Genomic DNA, 18555 nt, shown 5'->3' on the forward strand with positions numbered 1-18555 from the left:
AATTAGAATTTTCTTCCAATTTCGAAATCAAATTTTGATTTCAAATCGAATAAAATCAATCAATCAATTTTTTTTTTGATTTGAAAATGAATGAACACCGCCAAAACAAACCAAACCAAACCAACCAACCAACCAAAACAAGCAATTTTTTTTCAGGGGGGAAAAAAAAAATATTTTTACCGTTTTGCTTACGGGTGAATAAATCTGCTGAAATTGCTAAATATATTAAATTGATATCAATAACATTCTTTTCATAATAATCATCAGCAGCAGCAATCGAAATACAAGATGGCCAATCATCATCGTCTTTTTTTCATTTTTTCAAATATAATTTTATTGTTTTTTCGCTTCTGCAAAACATGAAAAACAGAAATGCTGACGGCAATTTTCGCATCCATGATTCTAATGATGAATGAATGAATCTTGGTTTGGTCAATTCTTGGTTGGTCAATTTTGGTTTGTTTGTTTGTTTGTTTTCTACATTGTTTTGCTCTATTCAACCAGAAAACAAAACAAAATTAACAAAATTCCATGAACTGTTCATTGTTTATTTTGTTTTTTTTTTCACTTTTTACATTGTGGAATTTGTATGCCAATCATCAACACGCACGCACACAAAAAGGGGTAAAATTCAATTTGCTCAAACTAATTCACTTCAACAATCTAACAATATATCTAAATATCATTATTATTCAATTCGATTGATATGATTGTTTTTGGTTTGTTTGGGTAAGGTTATCCAAAATCAATATTGATTTGGTTTGGTTTGTTTGGTTTGTTTTTGGTTGATTTCATTGAGAAAAGCAAAAAAAATTCGCAATTCATTTGTAGATTTGTCAGCAATAAAAGTTTTTCTCTTGTAAAACATTCAATACCTGAATCTTCAAACGTAAGTTTTTTCTCTCTCTTTTTTCACTTTGCTGGTTTGTTTGGTATTATTGAATGAAAAAAAATTCAATCAATAACAATCATTGATCGGTGTTAAGGGATAGATCAAAAAAAAAATTCTAGGAATCATCATCATCAGCAACATGGATCGAAATAGAATTATATATTTATAATATGAAAACAGAAAAAAATCCACCATACGTAAGCAAAATTTGGAGAAAAAAAAACGATCAAAATTGGAAAAAAAATAGATGAAATGTTGTTGAACAATCGTATTACAGTAAGTTTGAAAGTTTGAGAAAAGAAAATGACGACAACAACTACAACAACAAAACCTGTCAAGTATTTTTTTCAATGATTTTTTTCCATTCATCTTTTCTTCACTATCCACTTATTCGGGATTTGATTCAAAAAAAAAACCGAACAACAACAACAACAAATATTTCAAGTGGGGGAGGGAGGTAGAGAAAGCACAAGCAAATGTATCGATTGATTTCAGTCTCTCTCGATAAAATAATTGATTATCGTCCAAAAAAAAAAATATTGATATATTATGTGTGTAGGTGTGTGTATAAGGTGGTAGGAAACGATCAGATTCGAATTGACCTTTTTTTTTGAATCTACAAAACATTCACACAAACCGATTGATAATTGAAATCATTATTATATCATGTTTGTCGTCATAGAATCGAATCATTTTATCATATTTCATTTTTTGGAAATAAAAATTCCAACATCATTTTCATCTTTTGCTTTATTCGTTATGGGAAAAGACTTTCAGTGGGAGAAAAAAGACTTTCAGCGGGGGAAAAAACTTTCAGCGGGGGAGAAAGACTTTCAGTGTGGGGAAAAAAAGAAATTTTTCGTTTCTTTACCACAAGAAATTCAATCATTTATTATAATGATCGAATGTAATCTTTGGTTTCAGTAACGATAGACAAGAAAACCAAAAACCAAAACCGAAAAAGATATTCTTTTTTCTTTTTTATCGAAGATATGTCTGACTATTTTATCATAACTTTCTTTTTTTTTTGTAAAACAAAAAAAAAACTAACAATTCAAATGTAGTAATCAATTTTGTTTCAATTTTCTTTTTTCTTCTTTTTCTTTTTTCTATTTTTTAGGTCAAAATAGTACACATTGTGGACCAATAAATAAAGATCGTGGTATACAACGTTTAGAAGCAATGTTATTTGCAATAGATAAAATAAATCGTGATCATACATTATTAACAAATATAAAATTAGGTGCAATCATATTAGATACATGTTCTTCCGATACATATGCATTAAATCAATCATTAGAATTTATACGTGCATCGATTAATACGGTTGAAGCATCAGCATTTGAATGTATTGATGGTTTAACACCGACACCTAAATATGATTGGAAACATATTAGTGGTGTTGTTGGTGGTTCATATAGTGAGGTAATGTATTTATTTATTTAAATTGTTTTTAAACAAGCACAAAAACAAAACAAACGCAAACGCAAACACAAAAATCAAACTTAAAATCCCTTGCTTACACTTCAATGATTTTTGAATGTAAAATATGGAAAATTCATTCATTATTTTTTTACAAAGGAAAATGTCAACAACTATTTCGACAATCATATCATGATTTTTGAATGCGGTTGTTGTTGTTGTTGTTGTCATCAGACATAACATTCATCATTATAATTATGATTATCATTTGAAGAATATCTATCTTTCATCAGTAATAGTGGATTTTCAACAAATGAAAATGTTTTTTTTTTTTTAAAAACTTAACTTTTTGTTTTTTACCCCATATAATTTTTCTGTTTGATGGTAAATTGGACAACAACAGCAAAGAAGAATTGTAAGGAAATTAAAAGTTTTATCATCATCAGCCAAACGAAAATCTTTTCTTTCTTCGTTTGGTTGGTTGGTTGAAACTTTTTTCAAGTAATTTCTGGTTGTTGTTGTTGTTGACATCAAGAGCCATTTTTTGAAAAGAAAAACCTCAAAAAACGGAAGCTCAAACTATTCGGGAAAAAACGAAGAAAAGAAGAAAAAAATTGTGAATTGAAAGTTGTCCAAACATTGTTGATGAAAACAAGGTTTTTTTTCTTTGAAAAAATTGATTTTCTTCTTCTTTTTCTAAAAAAATCCTTGCTTCTCTCTCTTCTCTAAGGTTATTTTTTCCAATGTTTATCATCATTGTATCACGCAAACCGCATCAATTTTTTTCGTTTTTCCAAATCAATTATAGCATAGGTAAACAGAAGAAAATTTGTTTCAAAAAAAGAAAATTTAAATATTTGATCATCGATTTGATAACCATCAACAACGTTTTCATCATTTGAATATGAATCGAAAAATGAATGAATGAATTGAAAACAACAACAGCAACATTCGTCAAACAAAGCAAAAAATCCAATTTTTTCACCTTTTTTCCAAAACTTTTTTCTCCAAACTTTTGGTAAAATGTCAATAAATATTGGTTCTATAAATATGTTGCACTCGATTCCGAAGAAGAAAAAGGTAAAATCCCGGAGAAAAAGAGTCTTTTTTTATCATCAAAAGTCAATAATAAACACAAAAAAAAAAACTGAGGAAAAAACAAAATCAATTGAAACTATTTTGGAAACAGCACAAGGAACCTGAAAAAATGGTGCTTGAATCCAATTATGTTTGTTTATGTTTGTTTTCTTTTATGAAAATTTTTGAAACTGGAAACTAAAAATATCACACACAATATCGTTATAGATAATGTATTTTTGTTGTTTGATCATTCAATGATCAAACAAACAACAGCAACAACAATGCGACAACAACAACAACAACAAAGATGTTATTGATTTGATGAATGACCGAATCAGAATTTTTTTTTTTTTTGAATGAATGAAAAAAAATTTCACTGTTGACAGGTTTTTCGATTGAATATTGCGATGATGATGATGAACGATGTCCAGAAAGCAAAGCAAAGAAGAAAATCATTTTCAGCGAATAAAGTGCAGGAGAAAAAGAAAAAGAAAAGAAATAAGGAAAAATGTTACAATCTTTGAAATGAAAAATGTGATAACAACAACAACAACAAAAGAAAAGAAAATTAAAAAACGCAAGGTGGCACATATGTCACACATCCGATAACATTCAAAATGTTTAATATTGGAAAAAACGAAATTTTCAAAAAATGTTTCCGAAAATATATTTTCGGAAACTTTTCTTTTCATTTTTTTTATAAATATTATTAAAAATCTATTAATATCCATAAAACATTGTTACAAATTATTGCAAAAAATTATTACAAATTGTCATTAATTTTTTCTTTCTTTCGTTTTAACTAATTATTTTGATTTTATATTTCTAGGTTTCATTACAAGTTGCCAATTTATTAAGATTATTCAAAATTCCACAGGTAAGTGAAAAAAATGGAAATTTGTAGGAAAAATTACTGAAAATTTGGTTATTATTACAATTTTTCTTCCCCCAAAAAATAGGTTAGCTACGCATCAACCGGTACATCATTAAGCGATAAAACACGTTATGATTTTTTTGCACGTACCGTACCACCTGATACTTATCAAGCATTAGCATTAGTTGATTTAGTATTAAAATTTAATTGGTCATATGTTAGTTTAGTTACATCTGAAGGACAATATGGTGATTCAGGTATGACCGCATTTGTACGTGAAGCTAAAAAACGTTCAATTTGTATTGCTGCAAATGAAAAAGTACCACAAAATGCTGATTCAATTTATTTTCAATCAATATTATATAATTTACGTACAAAACCAATGGCACGTGGTGTTGTATTATTTTTACGTGCTGAAGATAATCGTGGTTTATTGGAAGCAGCACAATCACTTAATTTTACTAATTATTTTACATTTGTTGCATCGGATGGTTGGGGTAAACAAGAACATTTAGTATTAGGTGTTGAACAAATTGCAGAAGGTGCTATTACTGTTGAATTAGCAACAACTGAAGTACAAGAATTTGATGAATATTTTGCTGATTTAACTATTGAAACTAATCAGTAAGTAAAAAATTTTTTTAAAATTCATATTACACAAGCAAACACACACACTAGATGAAAAAATGAATGAAAATATTCTTCATTTTTTCGAAAAATAAACAAATTTTTGTTCGTAAGCAATCATTGGACCTGAATGAAGAGATGTTTTTTTTCTTTTACAAATCCTTTTTATTATCATTATTAAATGATTGCTAATCGAGATGGTTTTTCCATTGAAGTTTGTTGATGAAAACAAAACAAACAACAAACAAATTTCCATAATTTCATAATTGTCTCCCTCTCTCGCTATTCCGTTATTAATTTATCAAATGAAAATAGTAATAATGAAATCAGATGTTCATTGAATCGTGAAACAATCATTTTTTTCAATTAAAATTTCAATTTTTTGTTTTGAATTTTTTTTTTTCATACTAAATCTTTTTTCATTTGTTTTTTCACTCATTTACAAAATCAAAATCAAATGGACATATCATTTTAATTTGATAATTTCCAAAGACGAAATCCATGGTTTAAAGAATATTGGCGTGATACATATGGTTGTCGTTTTGATGATGATCAATTTGAAAATTTATCAGTGCCTTTATGTTTACAACAATTACATACAACAACAACAAATACAAATACAAAAACAACAAAAACATCAACAACAACAACAATGATTTATAAACAAGAATCTAAAGTACAATTTGTTGTTGATGCTGTTTATTCATTTGCATATGCATTACATAATGCATGGTTTGATTTATGTAAACCAGATGAAGGTTATTGTACAAAACTTAAAGAGCTTGATGGTGAAACATTTTATAAACATTATTTACTTAATGTTTCATTTATTGGTTTGTATTTTTATTATTATTATTATTAAGAATTTTGTAAAGGATTATCTAACTAATCTTTTTTTACTGGGAATTCTACTTTGATTTTGTGTTTTGTTCTGTAAACAAAAGATTTGGCAGGTACTGAAATACGTTTCGATAAAAATGGTGATGGTCTTGGTCGTTATAATATTTATAATTTTCAATTAAATAATAGTCAACGCTCAACATTAAAAACAAATCAATATATTTATAAAAAAGTTGGTCAATGGAGTGATGCTGGTTTAGAATTATCACTTGATGAACTTGTATTTAGTATAACACAAGATGATGATAATTTTCAAGATATACAAATAGATAGTATGGATGGTTTTACACGTATTGTACGTGTACCCGAATCAATTTGTTCAAAACCATGTAAAGTAGGACAAATAAAAATAGTACAACAAGGTGATCGTTGTTGTTGGATTTGTGCTGCATGTAAACCATATGAATATGTTTATAATGAATCAACATGTGAAGATTGTGGTGAAGGACGTTGGCCATATCCAGATAAACAAAATTGTTATGATTTAGAATTACGTTATATGAAATGGGCATCAATGTTTGCTATTGTGCCAATCATTATAGCACTTATTGGTCTTATATTAACATTTTTTGTCATTATGATATTTATTAAATATAGTGACACACCAATTGTTAAAGCATCCGGTAGAGAATTATCATTTATATTACTTGGTGGTATTATATTTTGTTATTTAAATACATTTATATTGATTGCTAAACCAACATTAATCACATGTGCCATACAACGTTTTGGGGTAAATATCCTATATTTTTATATTTTGTAAATCTATTTTAATTTAATATTTATAAAAATAGGTTGGTTTTGGTTTTGCTATTATTTATGCAGCATTATTAACAAAAACTAATCGTATATCAAGAATATTTGATAGTGCTAGAAAAACCGTACGAAGACCGAGCTTTATTAGTCCAAAATCACAAGTTATTATTACTGGTTTTTTGGTTATGATACAGGTTGGATTTTTTTCTGTTTTTTTTTGTTTCTAATCGATTAATTAATTAAATAAATTTTAAACATAGGTAATTGGTACAGGTGTTTGGTTTTTACTTGAACCACCCGGTATTCGTAAATATTATCCTGATGGTAAAAGATCTGAAGTAATACTTAAATGTCGTGTACGAGATTCAAGTTTTTTATTAAGTTTAATGTATAATATGTTTTTAATAACAACATGTACATTATATGCTGTTAAAACAAGAAAAATACCAGAAAATTTTAATGAATCAAAATTTATTGGTTTTACAATGTATACAACATGTATTATTTGGTTAGCATTTGTACCAATATATTTTGGTACTGGTAATAATTTTGAAGTAAGTAAAAAAAAATTTTTAATTATAATTTTTTAATTACTATTTTTAAAATAATAATTACAAATTATTTATAATCGATAATTAATTAATTAATTAATTAATTAATTAATTAATTAATTAATAGATTCAAATAACAACATTATGTGTTTCAATATCATTGAGTGCTTATGTAGCATTATTTTGCCTTTTTTCACCAAAATTATATATAATTATATTTCATCCGGATAAAAATGTTCGTAAATTAACAATGAATAGTGCAACATATAAAAAAACAGCATCATCAAGTGTTCCAACAACATCATCAAATCACGGTATTTATTGTATTTAAAAAAAAATTCTATATGTTTTTTTTAAATACTTTATTCTGGTTTTTATTTTATTTTTTTCTTCATTTTTGGAGACTAGAACATGTAAAATTAACCGTATCGGATGATAATCGTGTTTATGCTGCAACTGAAACAAGTACACGTTCAGTAACAGCAGCAGCAGCTGTTGCATCAGTTGCAACTGTTGTTAGTGTTTCAGCAGTTGATGTACTTGGTCCAGCAATAACTGCTGCAACAATGGCTGCTGCTGCTGCAACAAATGCTGATATTAATTTTAATAATGATGATAATTATGATGATGATTACGAGGATGATGATGATGATGATGTCGACGAGAATGATAATAATGAAGATAAAAATTATAAAAATAAAAATGTAATTAATAATAAATGCTGTAATAATAGTAAAAAATCATTATCATTATCATCATCATCATCATCAACATCATCATCATCATCATCATCAACATCATCACTAAAGAATAATGAACAAATAATAACTATGAAAACATCATCAACATCACCAATACGATCATCATCAATATTATCATGTCCAAAAATGACAACAACAACAGCAACAATTATTCAAACAAAAGATTTATCAACTGGTTTAACAAATGATCGACCACAACAGCTCAAACATCAAATCGTCCATCATCATCATCAACATCATCAACATCATCAACAACATCAACATCATCTTCATCAACAGCAACAACAACAAAAATCGAATATAATGTCCACAACGCCTAAATCATTATCACCAACTTCCATAATAAGTCCAACAATTGTTTCTATTGCACCAATATCAACAACAATAGCAACAATTTGTAGTAATCCATGTAATGAAGATAATAATGACGATGATGATCATCAAAATGATGGTCATTTATCACCACATCATCATCATCATCAAATACATCATGGTGGACATCATCAACCGCAATCGCAACCGCAACAACAACAACAAAACGCACAACATTATCATCAACAACAACATAGAAGATCATCAACATCATCAGCAACAACAACAATAACAACAACAACATCAGCAACTCAACAACAACAACAACAATCATCAAATCAACAACAGCAACAACAACAACAATCAAATAAAAATAATGTAAATAACAAAACATTAACATCATTATAATTGAATTTTGTAATTAAAAAAAAATACATTTTCCGAATTCCTTCCTTTTAAATTAACTGTAACTGTTCACAAACAAAGTTACAAATGTTTTTCTAAAATCATCAATATTTGTCATTAACATCCAGATCTAATTGAATTAATCAATGTTGTTGTTTTTGTTGTTACAAATGTAATTGTCCTTCACATAAGTAGAATTTTGTTGTTGTTGTTGTTGTTATTGTATCAATATATATTCAGAATTCTTATATCATTCTTTCTCTCTGACCAACACACAGTGATTCTTTTTATTTCTTAACACACACTTACACACACAGGTATCATCTTTTTTTTTTTAAAAAAAAATCAGTCCACATTTTTTTTTCATTTTAAGACAAAAACAAAACAAAATAATTTAACAATTAACTTATTCTCTCTTTCTCTCTCTCTCTCTTGATCTTGTCCAATTTCTTATCATCAATCAATCAATCAGACAAACAAACAACCAATTATGAATGCAATAAATGAATCCAGATTACAAAATTGATGTAAAAGAAACTTTTTACATTTTTTTTTCTCTCTTTTTCTTTTGTTTTATATAATAATAATAATAATATTATAAAAACATTTTTGGATCATTCATTACAAAAAAACATTGTAATGTTTTTAATATTGATTAATATTATCATTGTAATTTTTCTTTATTACATTCTTATTATTGTTGTAAACAAATTTGCACACACACACACACACACACATTATAAACAGGTTAATTATTTAATTTTCATTCATTTAATAATTATAAAAAATTAAAAATAATAATGAAAAATTTCCATGAAAATAAATTCATTAAAAAATTTTTTTCGAATCATTTGGGCTATTAGAGTGGAAATAGTCGACAAGAATTTTTCTTCTGTTTGTTTGTTGCTCAGTTTTTGGCATGCGCTTCTTCAACAAAAAAAAAATTGTACACGTAGATTTTCGGATCATCGGCATTCATTCCGGCCAAAAGAAACGCACACGCGGATTATTGAATCAATTTTACTGCATTTTATTTACTGAATTATTTTTACAATTATTATTTACAATTTACAATGTATCAATCAACAAATATTCCAATTACAATCACCATATTTGGTTTAAGTTTATTATCATCAACAGTTTTGGCTGATGTTTGTCAAGCAACGGCAAAAAGTTATACAGCAAATGATGGTTTAGTATTGGTCAGTACTGGACATGTTATACAATTTCAAACAAATTGTCCGAAAGATGGTAAATTGAATTTTTTTACTTAGTTTTATTTTAAACAAAAACTTTTAACTTTTAATGATAAAATTTCACTTTTTTTCAATTTAGTAATTCCTTCATATGCAATTTTGAATGGTCAAACATTATCGATTGCACAGATAGATGATGCCGGTTCATATCAGGTAATTTATTTCATTTAATCATTTGAATCACTGAAAATCATCTTTATTTTTTTTCTGAACAAAATTTAGATTTCATGGACAAATGATCTATCATTATCATCATCTGGTAGTTATGATATACCTGTTTATGATGAAAATGGTTATCAACAATATCGTAAAACCCAACAACAACGTTCATCTGATAATATACGTCCATTATTTATATTACCATTTAGACATCAATCACCATATAATGGACCAATTGTTCGTACTGAATTTGCTGTACTAATGATAACATTATTTTTATCATATTATGCTATTACATTACGTTTTAAAATTATGAACAAAAAAATTTAAACAAGCAAAAACAAACAAAACAAAACAAAATTGATTATCTATTGATAATCTCTTTTTTTAAAGGCAGAAACATTGGATTAAATTTTCATTTTATTTTATTTTAACCATTCGAATGCTTATGAATAATGATAGTGGAATTTGAAATTTTTTTTCTTTAAAAAATGTCATTTTTTTCAAAACAAAACAAAACCAAAACAAAAAAAATTTTCTGTATCCATACTGTAAGTATATCCAAAACAAAAAAAAAAGGAATGGCGCCCATTTTGTTTTCCAAATTTTTTTTAACGTTTTTTCCATGTATATTTTCGTCGAGCACCTTCTTGTCCCCAAAGTTTTCTATTTTTTACACGTATATCATTCGATAAAAGACCGGCTAATCGCATTTTTTCCAATATATCTTTATCAACAAAACTTCTTAATGCTAATGATAATGCATAACGTATAGCACCAGATTGACTAGATGTTCCTAATTCACGAACATCATATAAAAATGGTGGTGAATCTTCACTATATTCACGTGTATATTCTAAATGTGTTGTACGACATTCAATATCAACTTTACCAAGTAGACCACAAAATTTTAATGGTGTCATTACTTGTTCCCTTGTTTCATTAAAATAAATGATTTTTAAAAAAAAATTATGATTTTTTTTAAAAAAAACACGGAAAAAATTCTTACCGATCTTGTATGAAATCAAAATAAAGAATATCCTGACCATTAATATCAACTTTTCCAGTACCATTACCACGAACAGTAACATTGGCAACACAAAGTTTACGACGACCAATTGCATTCATATATGGTCGACCATCTTGATCATACATCAACGGTGGTATTTCCATAATTTCAACAGCAGCTTTAATTTCTTTACGAAATTTCATTAAAAAATTTTGACATAATTTTGAATATGGTTGATTGGCTAAACTTTCCAATGCTATAATTAAAGCTTCATATTTTGAATCTTCAAGTTTTTCTAAAAACATTGTTTTCATTTCATTTACTGATAACCATTCAGAAGATTTCAAGTCTCTGTTTGTTATACAAATCAAACAAATTAAAATATTGAAAAGAAAATCAAAATACATACACTTTAGAATCATTTGGTGGATCAATAATACCGGTACGAAGTTGATTATCTTCATAATCTTTAAGACGATTCATTTGTTCTTCAATATCCTGAAAAATTTTTTTTTTGGGGTGGGGGAAAACGGTTTAATTTGATTCAATTTGAATGTTATTTCACTTACAAAACAAGTTTGATAAAAATTAGCACGACTAGTATAGAATAATGAATGATAAGGACGACCATCGGCACTAAATTGTGCCTGTTTAATTGTAGGAAAGATTTCTTTTGGTGGTTTCATTCGTGGTCGTGCACGTGGATCAAATAAACCAGATGGCATTAAATATTTAATTGCATCCTATTTTGGAAAAAAATTGATGATTTAATTCAAATCATCCAAATAGCGTAAATCAAACTTACATCAATATCATTTTGATTCAATGAATCAATCTGTAAACCCATCATATTGGCCAAATGACGTCGACCACTTTCAAATTCATGTTCTTGTTCTTGTATAAATTCACCATGTTGGCGAGCACGTTCCAAATATACTTTCATTGCTTTTGAAATAGCACCACGTTTTTGTTCAACATTATCCATATCAAAATCTGGATTCGATATTAATTGTGGTTGTTGTTGTTGTTTTAGATTTAAATAAGTAATACCAAATTTTGTATTTGATGGTAAACGTGGATCATTTGGTCGTTTTTGATATGATGATCTACCATACATAACACAACGATGTACTAATTCACTATTTGTAATATATTTATTACATAATTGATTTGTATGTAATGATTTTTTTATAATCCAATTTATAATTGGAAAATTTGATGCTTGGCTAATTTTTGGAGACATTTTTTATTTTTTGACTCCTGATAATGGTAAATTCGAAATCCGAAAAGAAATTCTCATTACAAAAAACATGTGATTTCATTGAAATAAACCAAATTTATACAATGCAAGTATATTATGATCAGGTATATTGATCATGAGCATAGAATCCATATGGATTGTAAATGCAATCGAATCCTGTATACAATACAAAAATGAGCAACACGTGATTTAATCATGACTCAATTAAATTCTATTGAAAATATTGAACTTTGTGATGTAAAAAAAAGAAATAAAAATCTTGAAAAATCTAAAATGAAACATTCCTCATACAAATAAACCCAGGTAAGTTTTAACACTTGTTCAAAATAAACGCAACAAAACACCTTGACAACCTTCGAACATTTTTTTTTAAACAAAATTTTTATTGAAAAGCAACCACATTTATGTATTTTTTCTTTTTTTCCTAAAATCAATTTTGATTCAATGACACATTTATGTTATCAATCAATCAGTGAGGGAGGGATCTCAACCAAAAATCCATCCATTTTGCATTTCTTGCATCCACAATCGTTTGATGATAATTTTTTTTTTTGGTTGAACTCTTTTCTTTTTTGGTGTGTTTCTTCTTTGGGTTTCACTCGAGGATTATCATATACCAAACACAGATATTTTAGCATTTTTTAAATTAAATTTTGTAAAAAGTTTTTTATTTTCTCTAGTAAAACTTTAAAAAAATGGCTTTAGTCGAATTTGTTGGTCAAGTGGCAACTATAATTACACTTTTTTCATTTTTAACCGGAATGTAAGTAATTTTATTTTTAATTTAAAATGAATTACAAATCGCATTACAAATCACATTACAAATTATAGTCCAATATGTCGAAATATTCAATTATCTGGTTCGACTGATAAATTTTCTTCGTTACCATTCCTTGTTGGAAATGTTTGGTAATTTTTTAATGTTTTTTTTTGGTTTGTTTGTAAAAAATTATAATCATTTCATTTAATTAGTGGTTATCTATGGCTTCGTTATGGTTTAATGTTAGGTGATCCAACAATGACTTTTGTTAATATTGTCGGTTTTACATTACAATCATTATATCTAATTTGGTTTTATATTTATACATTTCCAAAGGTTTGTTTCCATTCTGCTTTACAAATTCTGTTTTACAAATTAAATTTAAAAAAATATTTTTAGAGCAAAATTAATCGTGCAATTATTGCTGTACTTTCGATGTTATTATTTGTACATTTATATATTAAATATACAAATGAACCAGAATATTTTGTCGGTTTAATGGCATGTTTATCATCATTATTTTTTTCCATATCACCAATGCCATTAGTATTCGAAGTAATACGTACAAAATGTACTGAACAATTACCATTCAGTTTAATTGCATCATCATTTTTGGTTACATTATTATGGTTTATATATGGTTCATTGATTGGTGATGCATTTGTTCAAATACCAAATGGTTTAGGTGCATGTATTTATGGTGTACAATTAAGTTTATTTACTATATATCCATCTAAACGTAATATACAGGTATGTTTAGATTATTATTTTTTTTTAAATCCAAAAAAATTCAATTCAAATCCAATTCCATTTATATCCTGACTAACACTCATTCAAACGGGGTTACAAATTTAGAAAGTAAAACTTTTAACACTTATAGTTTATTAGTAACAATTACAAATAGGAAAAAAAAAGATTCCTTTTGCCCTTAAAATTTTGAATTGATTTTTGTTTGTTTTCTTAGTTTTTTTTTGGTTAATTTGTTGCATTCTTTTTTTTTCTTAGTGATTTTTTTTTCTCATTTCTTTCAAATGTGGGTAAAATCATGGAAAAACGAATTCGACAGCAGGCAATATATATTATCGATTTCTATTGTTTTTTTTCTTGTTTAAGTTTACTACCAAATTGATTTACAATAAAGATAAATTTTAGTTTGATTTTTTACATAATCTCCATTTGTTTATTAATCATTTTCATTCCTTTTTTTTCTTTTCCCCTTTTTCCACCCATTTTGAATAATGAAATTTTTTTTCTCTATATATAGATTTTATCATATAGTTTAAAACAAACGGAAAAATTATTAATAACAAATGTTTCACCAATGATCGAAATGAACATTTGATTCATATAACATAACATAACGAACGAACGAACCGGTTATCTTTCCTTACTAATGTTTTTTGTGTGATACATGAAATCTATTGATTTCATTGCATTATTTTTGATACACAACTTTAATCCGATACGACCTCATTATCAATCAATTATAAATTTTTTTTATAAAAAAATCGTTGTTTTTTTTGTAATTTTAAAATTATTTTATTTATTCAATGTTGTTGATCTCAAATTTTATTATTATTTTTATTTTGATTCAATAAAAAACAAATTTTTACAACAATATTTATGAATGAATAATCGATTGATCTAAATCGTTTGTATTAAAACCTAATGCCGATAATAATGGTATGAATGGTGTTGAATATTGTTGTTGTGTTTGTTGTTGTTGTATTTGTTGTTGTTCATCATTATCCTTCATTATATTTTTTCGACATTCTTGATCATCATTAACACCATCGTCGCTATGATCATCACCATGATTATCAACTTTAAGCAAATTTTTTTCAACATTTTTTGTTGATTCATCATTTTGTTGCGATTGCTGCTGCGATTGCTTATGATCAAGATTAATTAATTTTAAAATTTTTGATAAATTTTCATCATCATCATCATCATCTGTTTTTGATTGATGATCAATCGAACAACAACTATTATCGTCGATCGATATATTTGTTGATTGATGATTATTTATCGATATTTCGGATGAAATTGTTGTCGATTTTTCAATTTTACAATTACTTTTGGTTGTTGTTGTTGTTGAAATTGTTGTATCAGGATTATTATTATTATTATTCTTCGATCGTATTATTAATGAACGATTTGATAAACGATTTTTATTTGAACAAAGTAATAAATCTAAATAATATGTTGATTCATTTGTTTCATCATTATCATTTGTTGTTAATATTAAATCATCAATAATTTTTGTTACTTGTGCATCAAAATTTTCAAATACAATTTCACTTAATGTACCACAGGATTTTCTAACAAAATCATACCATAATTGTAATTCGATTGGATTTTTTACATCTGTTTTTGATAATTGTAATTGTTGTTTTGTTGTCGTCGATAATTGTAATTTATTTTTTATTACTTTATCACATAATTGATATATTTGTTCAGTTGCTTTACATTGATTATAATATTCAAGAATCTAGTTTGAAAAAAATAAGATAATTAGCTAATTAGTTTTTTGCTTTTTTCGGGACACTTACCTGAACCATAATTGGACGTTTTGATTTAATTTTATGTGCACATCTTCTACCCAGTTCTAAAAGATAATTAAATAAATATTGTCCTTCATTTTGATTAACAATACGTTTATCCATTAAAAATTTCAATTGATTTTCATTAAATGAATCTTGTTTTTGATTTAAATTATTATCCAATTTTATTGATTGTATTTGTAATGTTTGATTCTGTACTTTACTATATTCATCTTCAACAGAATTTATAAGTAATTTTTTACCATCATATGCACGTCTACCGGTTGCCATTTCTAATATAACAATACCATAACTATAAACATCAACAGCTGGACTAAGAATTTTTTGTCGTAAATATTCAGCTGGTAAATAAACACTTGTTCCATTTACTGAACTAACTGTACAATGTGTATAAATGGAATTTTCATTACGATTATTTTTAGCCACTTGCCTAGCTAAACCAAAATCACCAAGTTTTGGTTCAAATATTTGATCCAATAATATATTTGCACTTTTAACATCACCATGTACAAATGGATTACCTTTTAATGTATGTAAAAAATTTAATGCACGTGCAATACCTTCACCAATTCTTGAACGTTGTAACCATGTTAATGGTTTTGTATTATCTTTACAAAGTAAACGATCTTCTAATGAACCATTTGACATATATTGATATATAAGACATGGTTCAGGACCATCTAATGATACAGCATATAATGGTAATATATTATCAATACGACAACAATTTAAAATTCGTAATTCGGTTAATGCTTGTGTTCTAAATAAAAAAATTATAAATTTATAAAATCAATTTTTATAAAATAATAAAAATTAAATTACATACAAATTATCTAATCCTTTTAATTTTTTTATTGCAACTTTAGTACCTTTCCAATCACCAATATAAACGGTACCAAATCCACCACTACCAAGTATATTATCATTTGAAAAATCATCAGTTGCAATTACTAATTCTTTATAAGTAATTTTAAAATCATCAATTTTCAATAGATATTCATTTTCATTTGATTTTATCTGATTATCATTATTATTATTATTATTATTTGATTCAGGTTTTTTTGTATTATTATTTTGTAAATCGATTAATGTTTGTTCTTCATCCAACACACCATTATTATTATTTTGATTATTTTTAAATCGATTTTGGTGATTTTGATTTGGATAAAATTTTGAATTTTCCCCTACAAAACCTTTCATCGTTGATTGTTTAATATTTTTGTTCAACAATGCTGTTGATGATGATGATTGATTATTTAATTTTGAACGATTATATTCTTGATGATCAAATGATTGATAATTAACATCATCGTTATTATCAGTATTTTCATTGTTATTATTATTATTAGTTGTTTCATACATTAAACGTAATTTTTGATCAACAAATGGTAATAAATATTTAAGTGAACGATGATGTTTCATTTGTGCTAAATAAATAAATAAATGTTTAATTTTAGCATTACTTGATTCCCATTTGGTTAATAATTCATTTGTTGGTGATGCACTACGATATAATGCATGTGATATTAATGTTAATTGTGTATCATTAAAACCCATATAACGTCCACCAAGTTCACGCCATGAATTATCAGCATCTATAATTATTTTTATAAAAAAAACATCATTATAAAAGTTTTATAAATGTAAAAACATCTTTGATTTTATAAATACCAAGAAGATCACAAATTGATTTACGAATATTATATGGTAATTCATATACATATAAAACTTGTGAACGATTTGAAATATTTTGACTTTGATATCCACCACCATAATTAGAATTTGCTGTTTGTGTAGAAGAATAAAGCATTGGTGGTGGTGGTGTTAATGGTGCGAATGTTTCTTTCGGATTTGGAGCCGATGGAATTATTATCGGTGTTAAATGTTGTGGTGATTGAAAAAATGTTGTTGTTGTTGGTAAATGTTGATTCGGTAATTGATAATGTTGATGATGATGATGTGGAAGTGGATGATGCAATGGATGATAATAATTTTGATGTGCATCAACACCCATATCGTATGATGGTAAAATTGGTGATTTTGGTGATGATGATGATGATGATGATGATGGCCAATTACGTTGTTGATTCGATAAAGATTCAATCATAAATGTTCCTGTTGCTGATGTTGTTGATGATGATTGTTGTTGCTGTAATGATGATGGTATGGTTGTGGTTATAATTTCTAAACCATTTATGGGCATTTTTCTTTTAGATGATGATGATGATGATGATGATGTACCTGTTGATGTAATTTTTATTGTAGATGTATTATTATTATCGATCATATTGTTATTCTGTTGTTGTTGTTGTTGTTGTTGTTGTTGATTATTATTATCATTTATGGTCGAATGATTATTTGTATTTATATTCATATTTGACATAATTACTATGGATAATTAATTAACGTTCAAAAAAAATTAGCTAATTACCAGAATTTTCATTCATTCATTCATTCATTCAATGAAACAGCAGTACAAACAAGAAAATCTATGAGATGCGAACAGCGAATTAACTGAACTAGTTGTGAATGCAAAGTAGAGAGAGAGAGAGAGAGAGAGAGAGAGAGAGAGGAAAAACCCAATGAATGATATTATCAACATCGGTATGTAGCTTTAATTTATTTGATTTTGATGTAATTTTTTCCAATTCAAAAAGGTGTGATTTTTGATTAGGTAAACAATTTTTACATGAGGAAAGCACAATATGAATGTTTGGGATGTGAATGTTTTGGGATGTGAATGTTTGGATTTGATTTTTTGGAGGATCAAATGAGTGAATCAAATTGAGTGAATCGTCATTATCGTCGTCATTATTTTTGACGATAATAAACACTTGTTGATATGTTGGCCGAATAAAAAAAAGAAAATTCTCATTCAATCGCCAATAGATGGCGCTGCTAGCATTTCGATTTTTTTAAAAAATTGATTTTGGAATTTCGCTTTTTGCTTGGTTTTTTACTTGGAA

General features: G+C 26.7%; 5 protein-coding genes across 11 annotated transcripts in view; 3 read left to right on the forward strand and 2 right to left on the reverse strand.

Annotated features, from left to right (window-relative positions):
• The window catches only part of LOC113794708 (metabotropic glutamate receptor-like), a 51744-nt gene extending 42832 nt beyond the window's left edge, over positions 1 to 8912 (forward strand). Inside the window, exons 1-10 of one of the 2 annotated variants that reach the window (XM_075819941.1) lie at positions 13 to 194; positions 2013 to 2317; positions 4224 to 4271; positions 4354 to 4892; positions 5388 to 5728; positions 5840 to 6528; positions 6590 to 6745; positions 6812 to 7105; positions 7230 to 7416; positions 7511 to 8912. In XM_075819941.1, coding sequence (XP_075676056.1) covers positions 2075 to 2317; positions 4224 to 4271; positions 4354 to 4892; positions 5388 to 5728; positions 5840 to 6528; positions 6590 to 6745; positions 6812 to 7105; positions 7230 to 7416; positions 7511 to 8583 — 3570 coding nt within the window. In that variant the 5' untranslated portion in view covers positions 13 to 194; positions 2013 to 2074 and the 3' untranslated portion in view covers positions 8584 to 8912. Of the gene's footprint in view, positions 1 to 12; positions 195 to 2012; positions 2318 to 4223; positions 4272 to 4353; positions 4893 to 5387; positions 5729 to 5839; positions 6529 to 6589; positions 6746 to 6811; positions 7106 to 7229; positions 7417 to 7510 lie in introns of those variants that run through there. The other variant, XM_075819940.1, reaches the window with a different exon arrangement.
• Positions 8913 to 9506: 594 nt separating this feature from the next.
• Positions 9507 to 10429, forward strand: Tapdelta (Translocon-associated protein delta). Its single transcript, XM_027344809.2, has 3 exons — positions 9507 to 9831; positions 9916 to 9989; positions 10059 to 10429. Exons 1-3 carry the CDS (start codon positions 9654 to 9656, stop codon positions 10323 to 10325), a joined length of 519 nt encoding a protein of 172 aa, XP_027200610.1. The 5' UTR covers positions 9507 to 9653; the 3' UTR covers positions 10326 to 10429.
• Positions 10430 to 10459: 30 nt separating this feature from the next.
• On the reverse strand, positions 10460 to 12300 carry mRpS9 (mitochondrial ribosomal protein S9). The gene is made up of 5 exons (XM_027344799.2): positions 11810 to 12300; positions 11574 to 11747; positions 11414 to 11502; positions 11005 to 11355; positions 10460 to 10928 (listed from the first exon to the last, which is right to left on the reverse strand). Exons 1-5 carry the CDS (start codon positions 12245 to 12247, stop codon positions 10607 to 10609), a joined length of 1374 nt encoding a protein of 457 aa, XP_027200600.2. The 5' UTR covers positions 12248 to 12300; the 3' UTR covers positions 10460 to 10606.
• A 63-nt stretch (positions 12301 to 12363) lies between these two features.
• LOC113794703 (sugar transporter SWEET1-like) lies at positions 12364 to 14571 on the forward strand. 5 transcript variants are annotated; one of them, XM_027344829.2, is made up of 6 exons: positions 12364 to 12568; positions 12929 to 13028; positions 13097 to 13174; positions 13238 to 13361; positions 13425 to 13775; positions 14290 to 14571. In XM_027344829.2, the coding sequence occupies exons 2-6, from the start codon at positions 12961 to 12963 to the stop codon at positions 14365 to 14367; spliced, it is 699 nt and encodes a 232-aa protein (XP_027200630.1). In that variant the 5' UTR covers positions 12364 to 12568; positions 12929 to 12960; the 3' UTR covers positions 14368 to 14571. The 5 variants fall into 5 exon arrangements, with proteins under 5 accessions (XP_027200630.1, XP_075676060.1, XP_075676061.1 ...); XM_075819945.1 differs by having other exon boundaries at positions 12946 to 13028; XM_075819946.1 differs by lacking the exon at positions 12364 to 12568 and adding an exon at positions 12621 to 12840 and having other exon boundaries at positions 12946 to 13028.
• On the reverse strand, positions 14563 to 18457 carry LOC113794702 (uncharacterized). Of its 2 annotated transcripts, none has more exons than XM_075819942.1 (5): positions 18021 to 18457; positions 17261 to 17977; positions 16416 to 17184; positions 15578 to 16349; positions 14563 to 15516 (listed from the first exon to the last, which is right to left on the reverse strand). In XM_075819942.1, exons 1-5 carry the CDS (start codon positions 18034 to 18036, stop codon positions 14647 to 14649), a joined length of 3144 nt encoding a protein of 1047 aa, XP_075676057.1. In that variant the 5' UTR covers positions 18037 to 18457; the 3' UTR covers positions 14563 to 14646. The 2 variants fall into 2 exon arrangements, with proteins under 2 accessions (XP_075676057.1, XP_075676058.1); XM_075819943.1 differs by having other exon boundaries at positions 14565 to 15516; positions 17261 to 17885.
• Between the last annotated feature and the right edge of the window lie 98 nt (positions 18458 to 18555).

Source organism: Dermatophagoides pteronyssinus, unplaced genomic scaffold (assembly GCF_027571235.1).
Source record: "Dermatophagoides pteronyssinus isolate colony J.1.1.1.1 unplaced genomic scaffold, Derpt_VIB-CSIC_2022.12 sq0005, whole genome shotgun sequence".
Lineage (NCBI taxonomy): Eukaryota > Metazoa > Arthropoda > Arachnida > Sarcoptiformes > Pyroglyphidae > Dermatophagoides > Dermatophagoides pteronyssinus.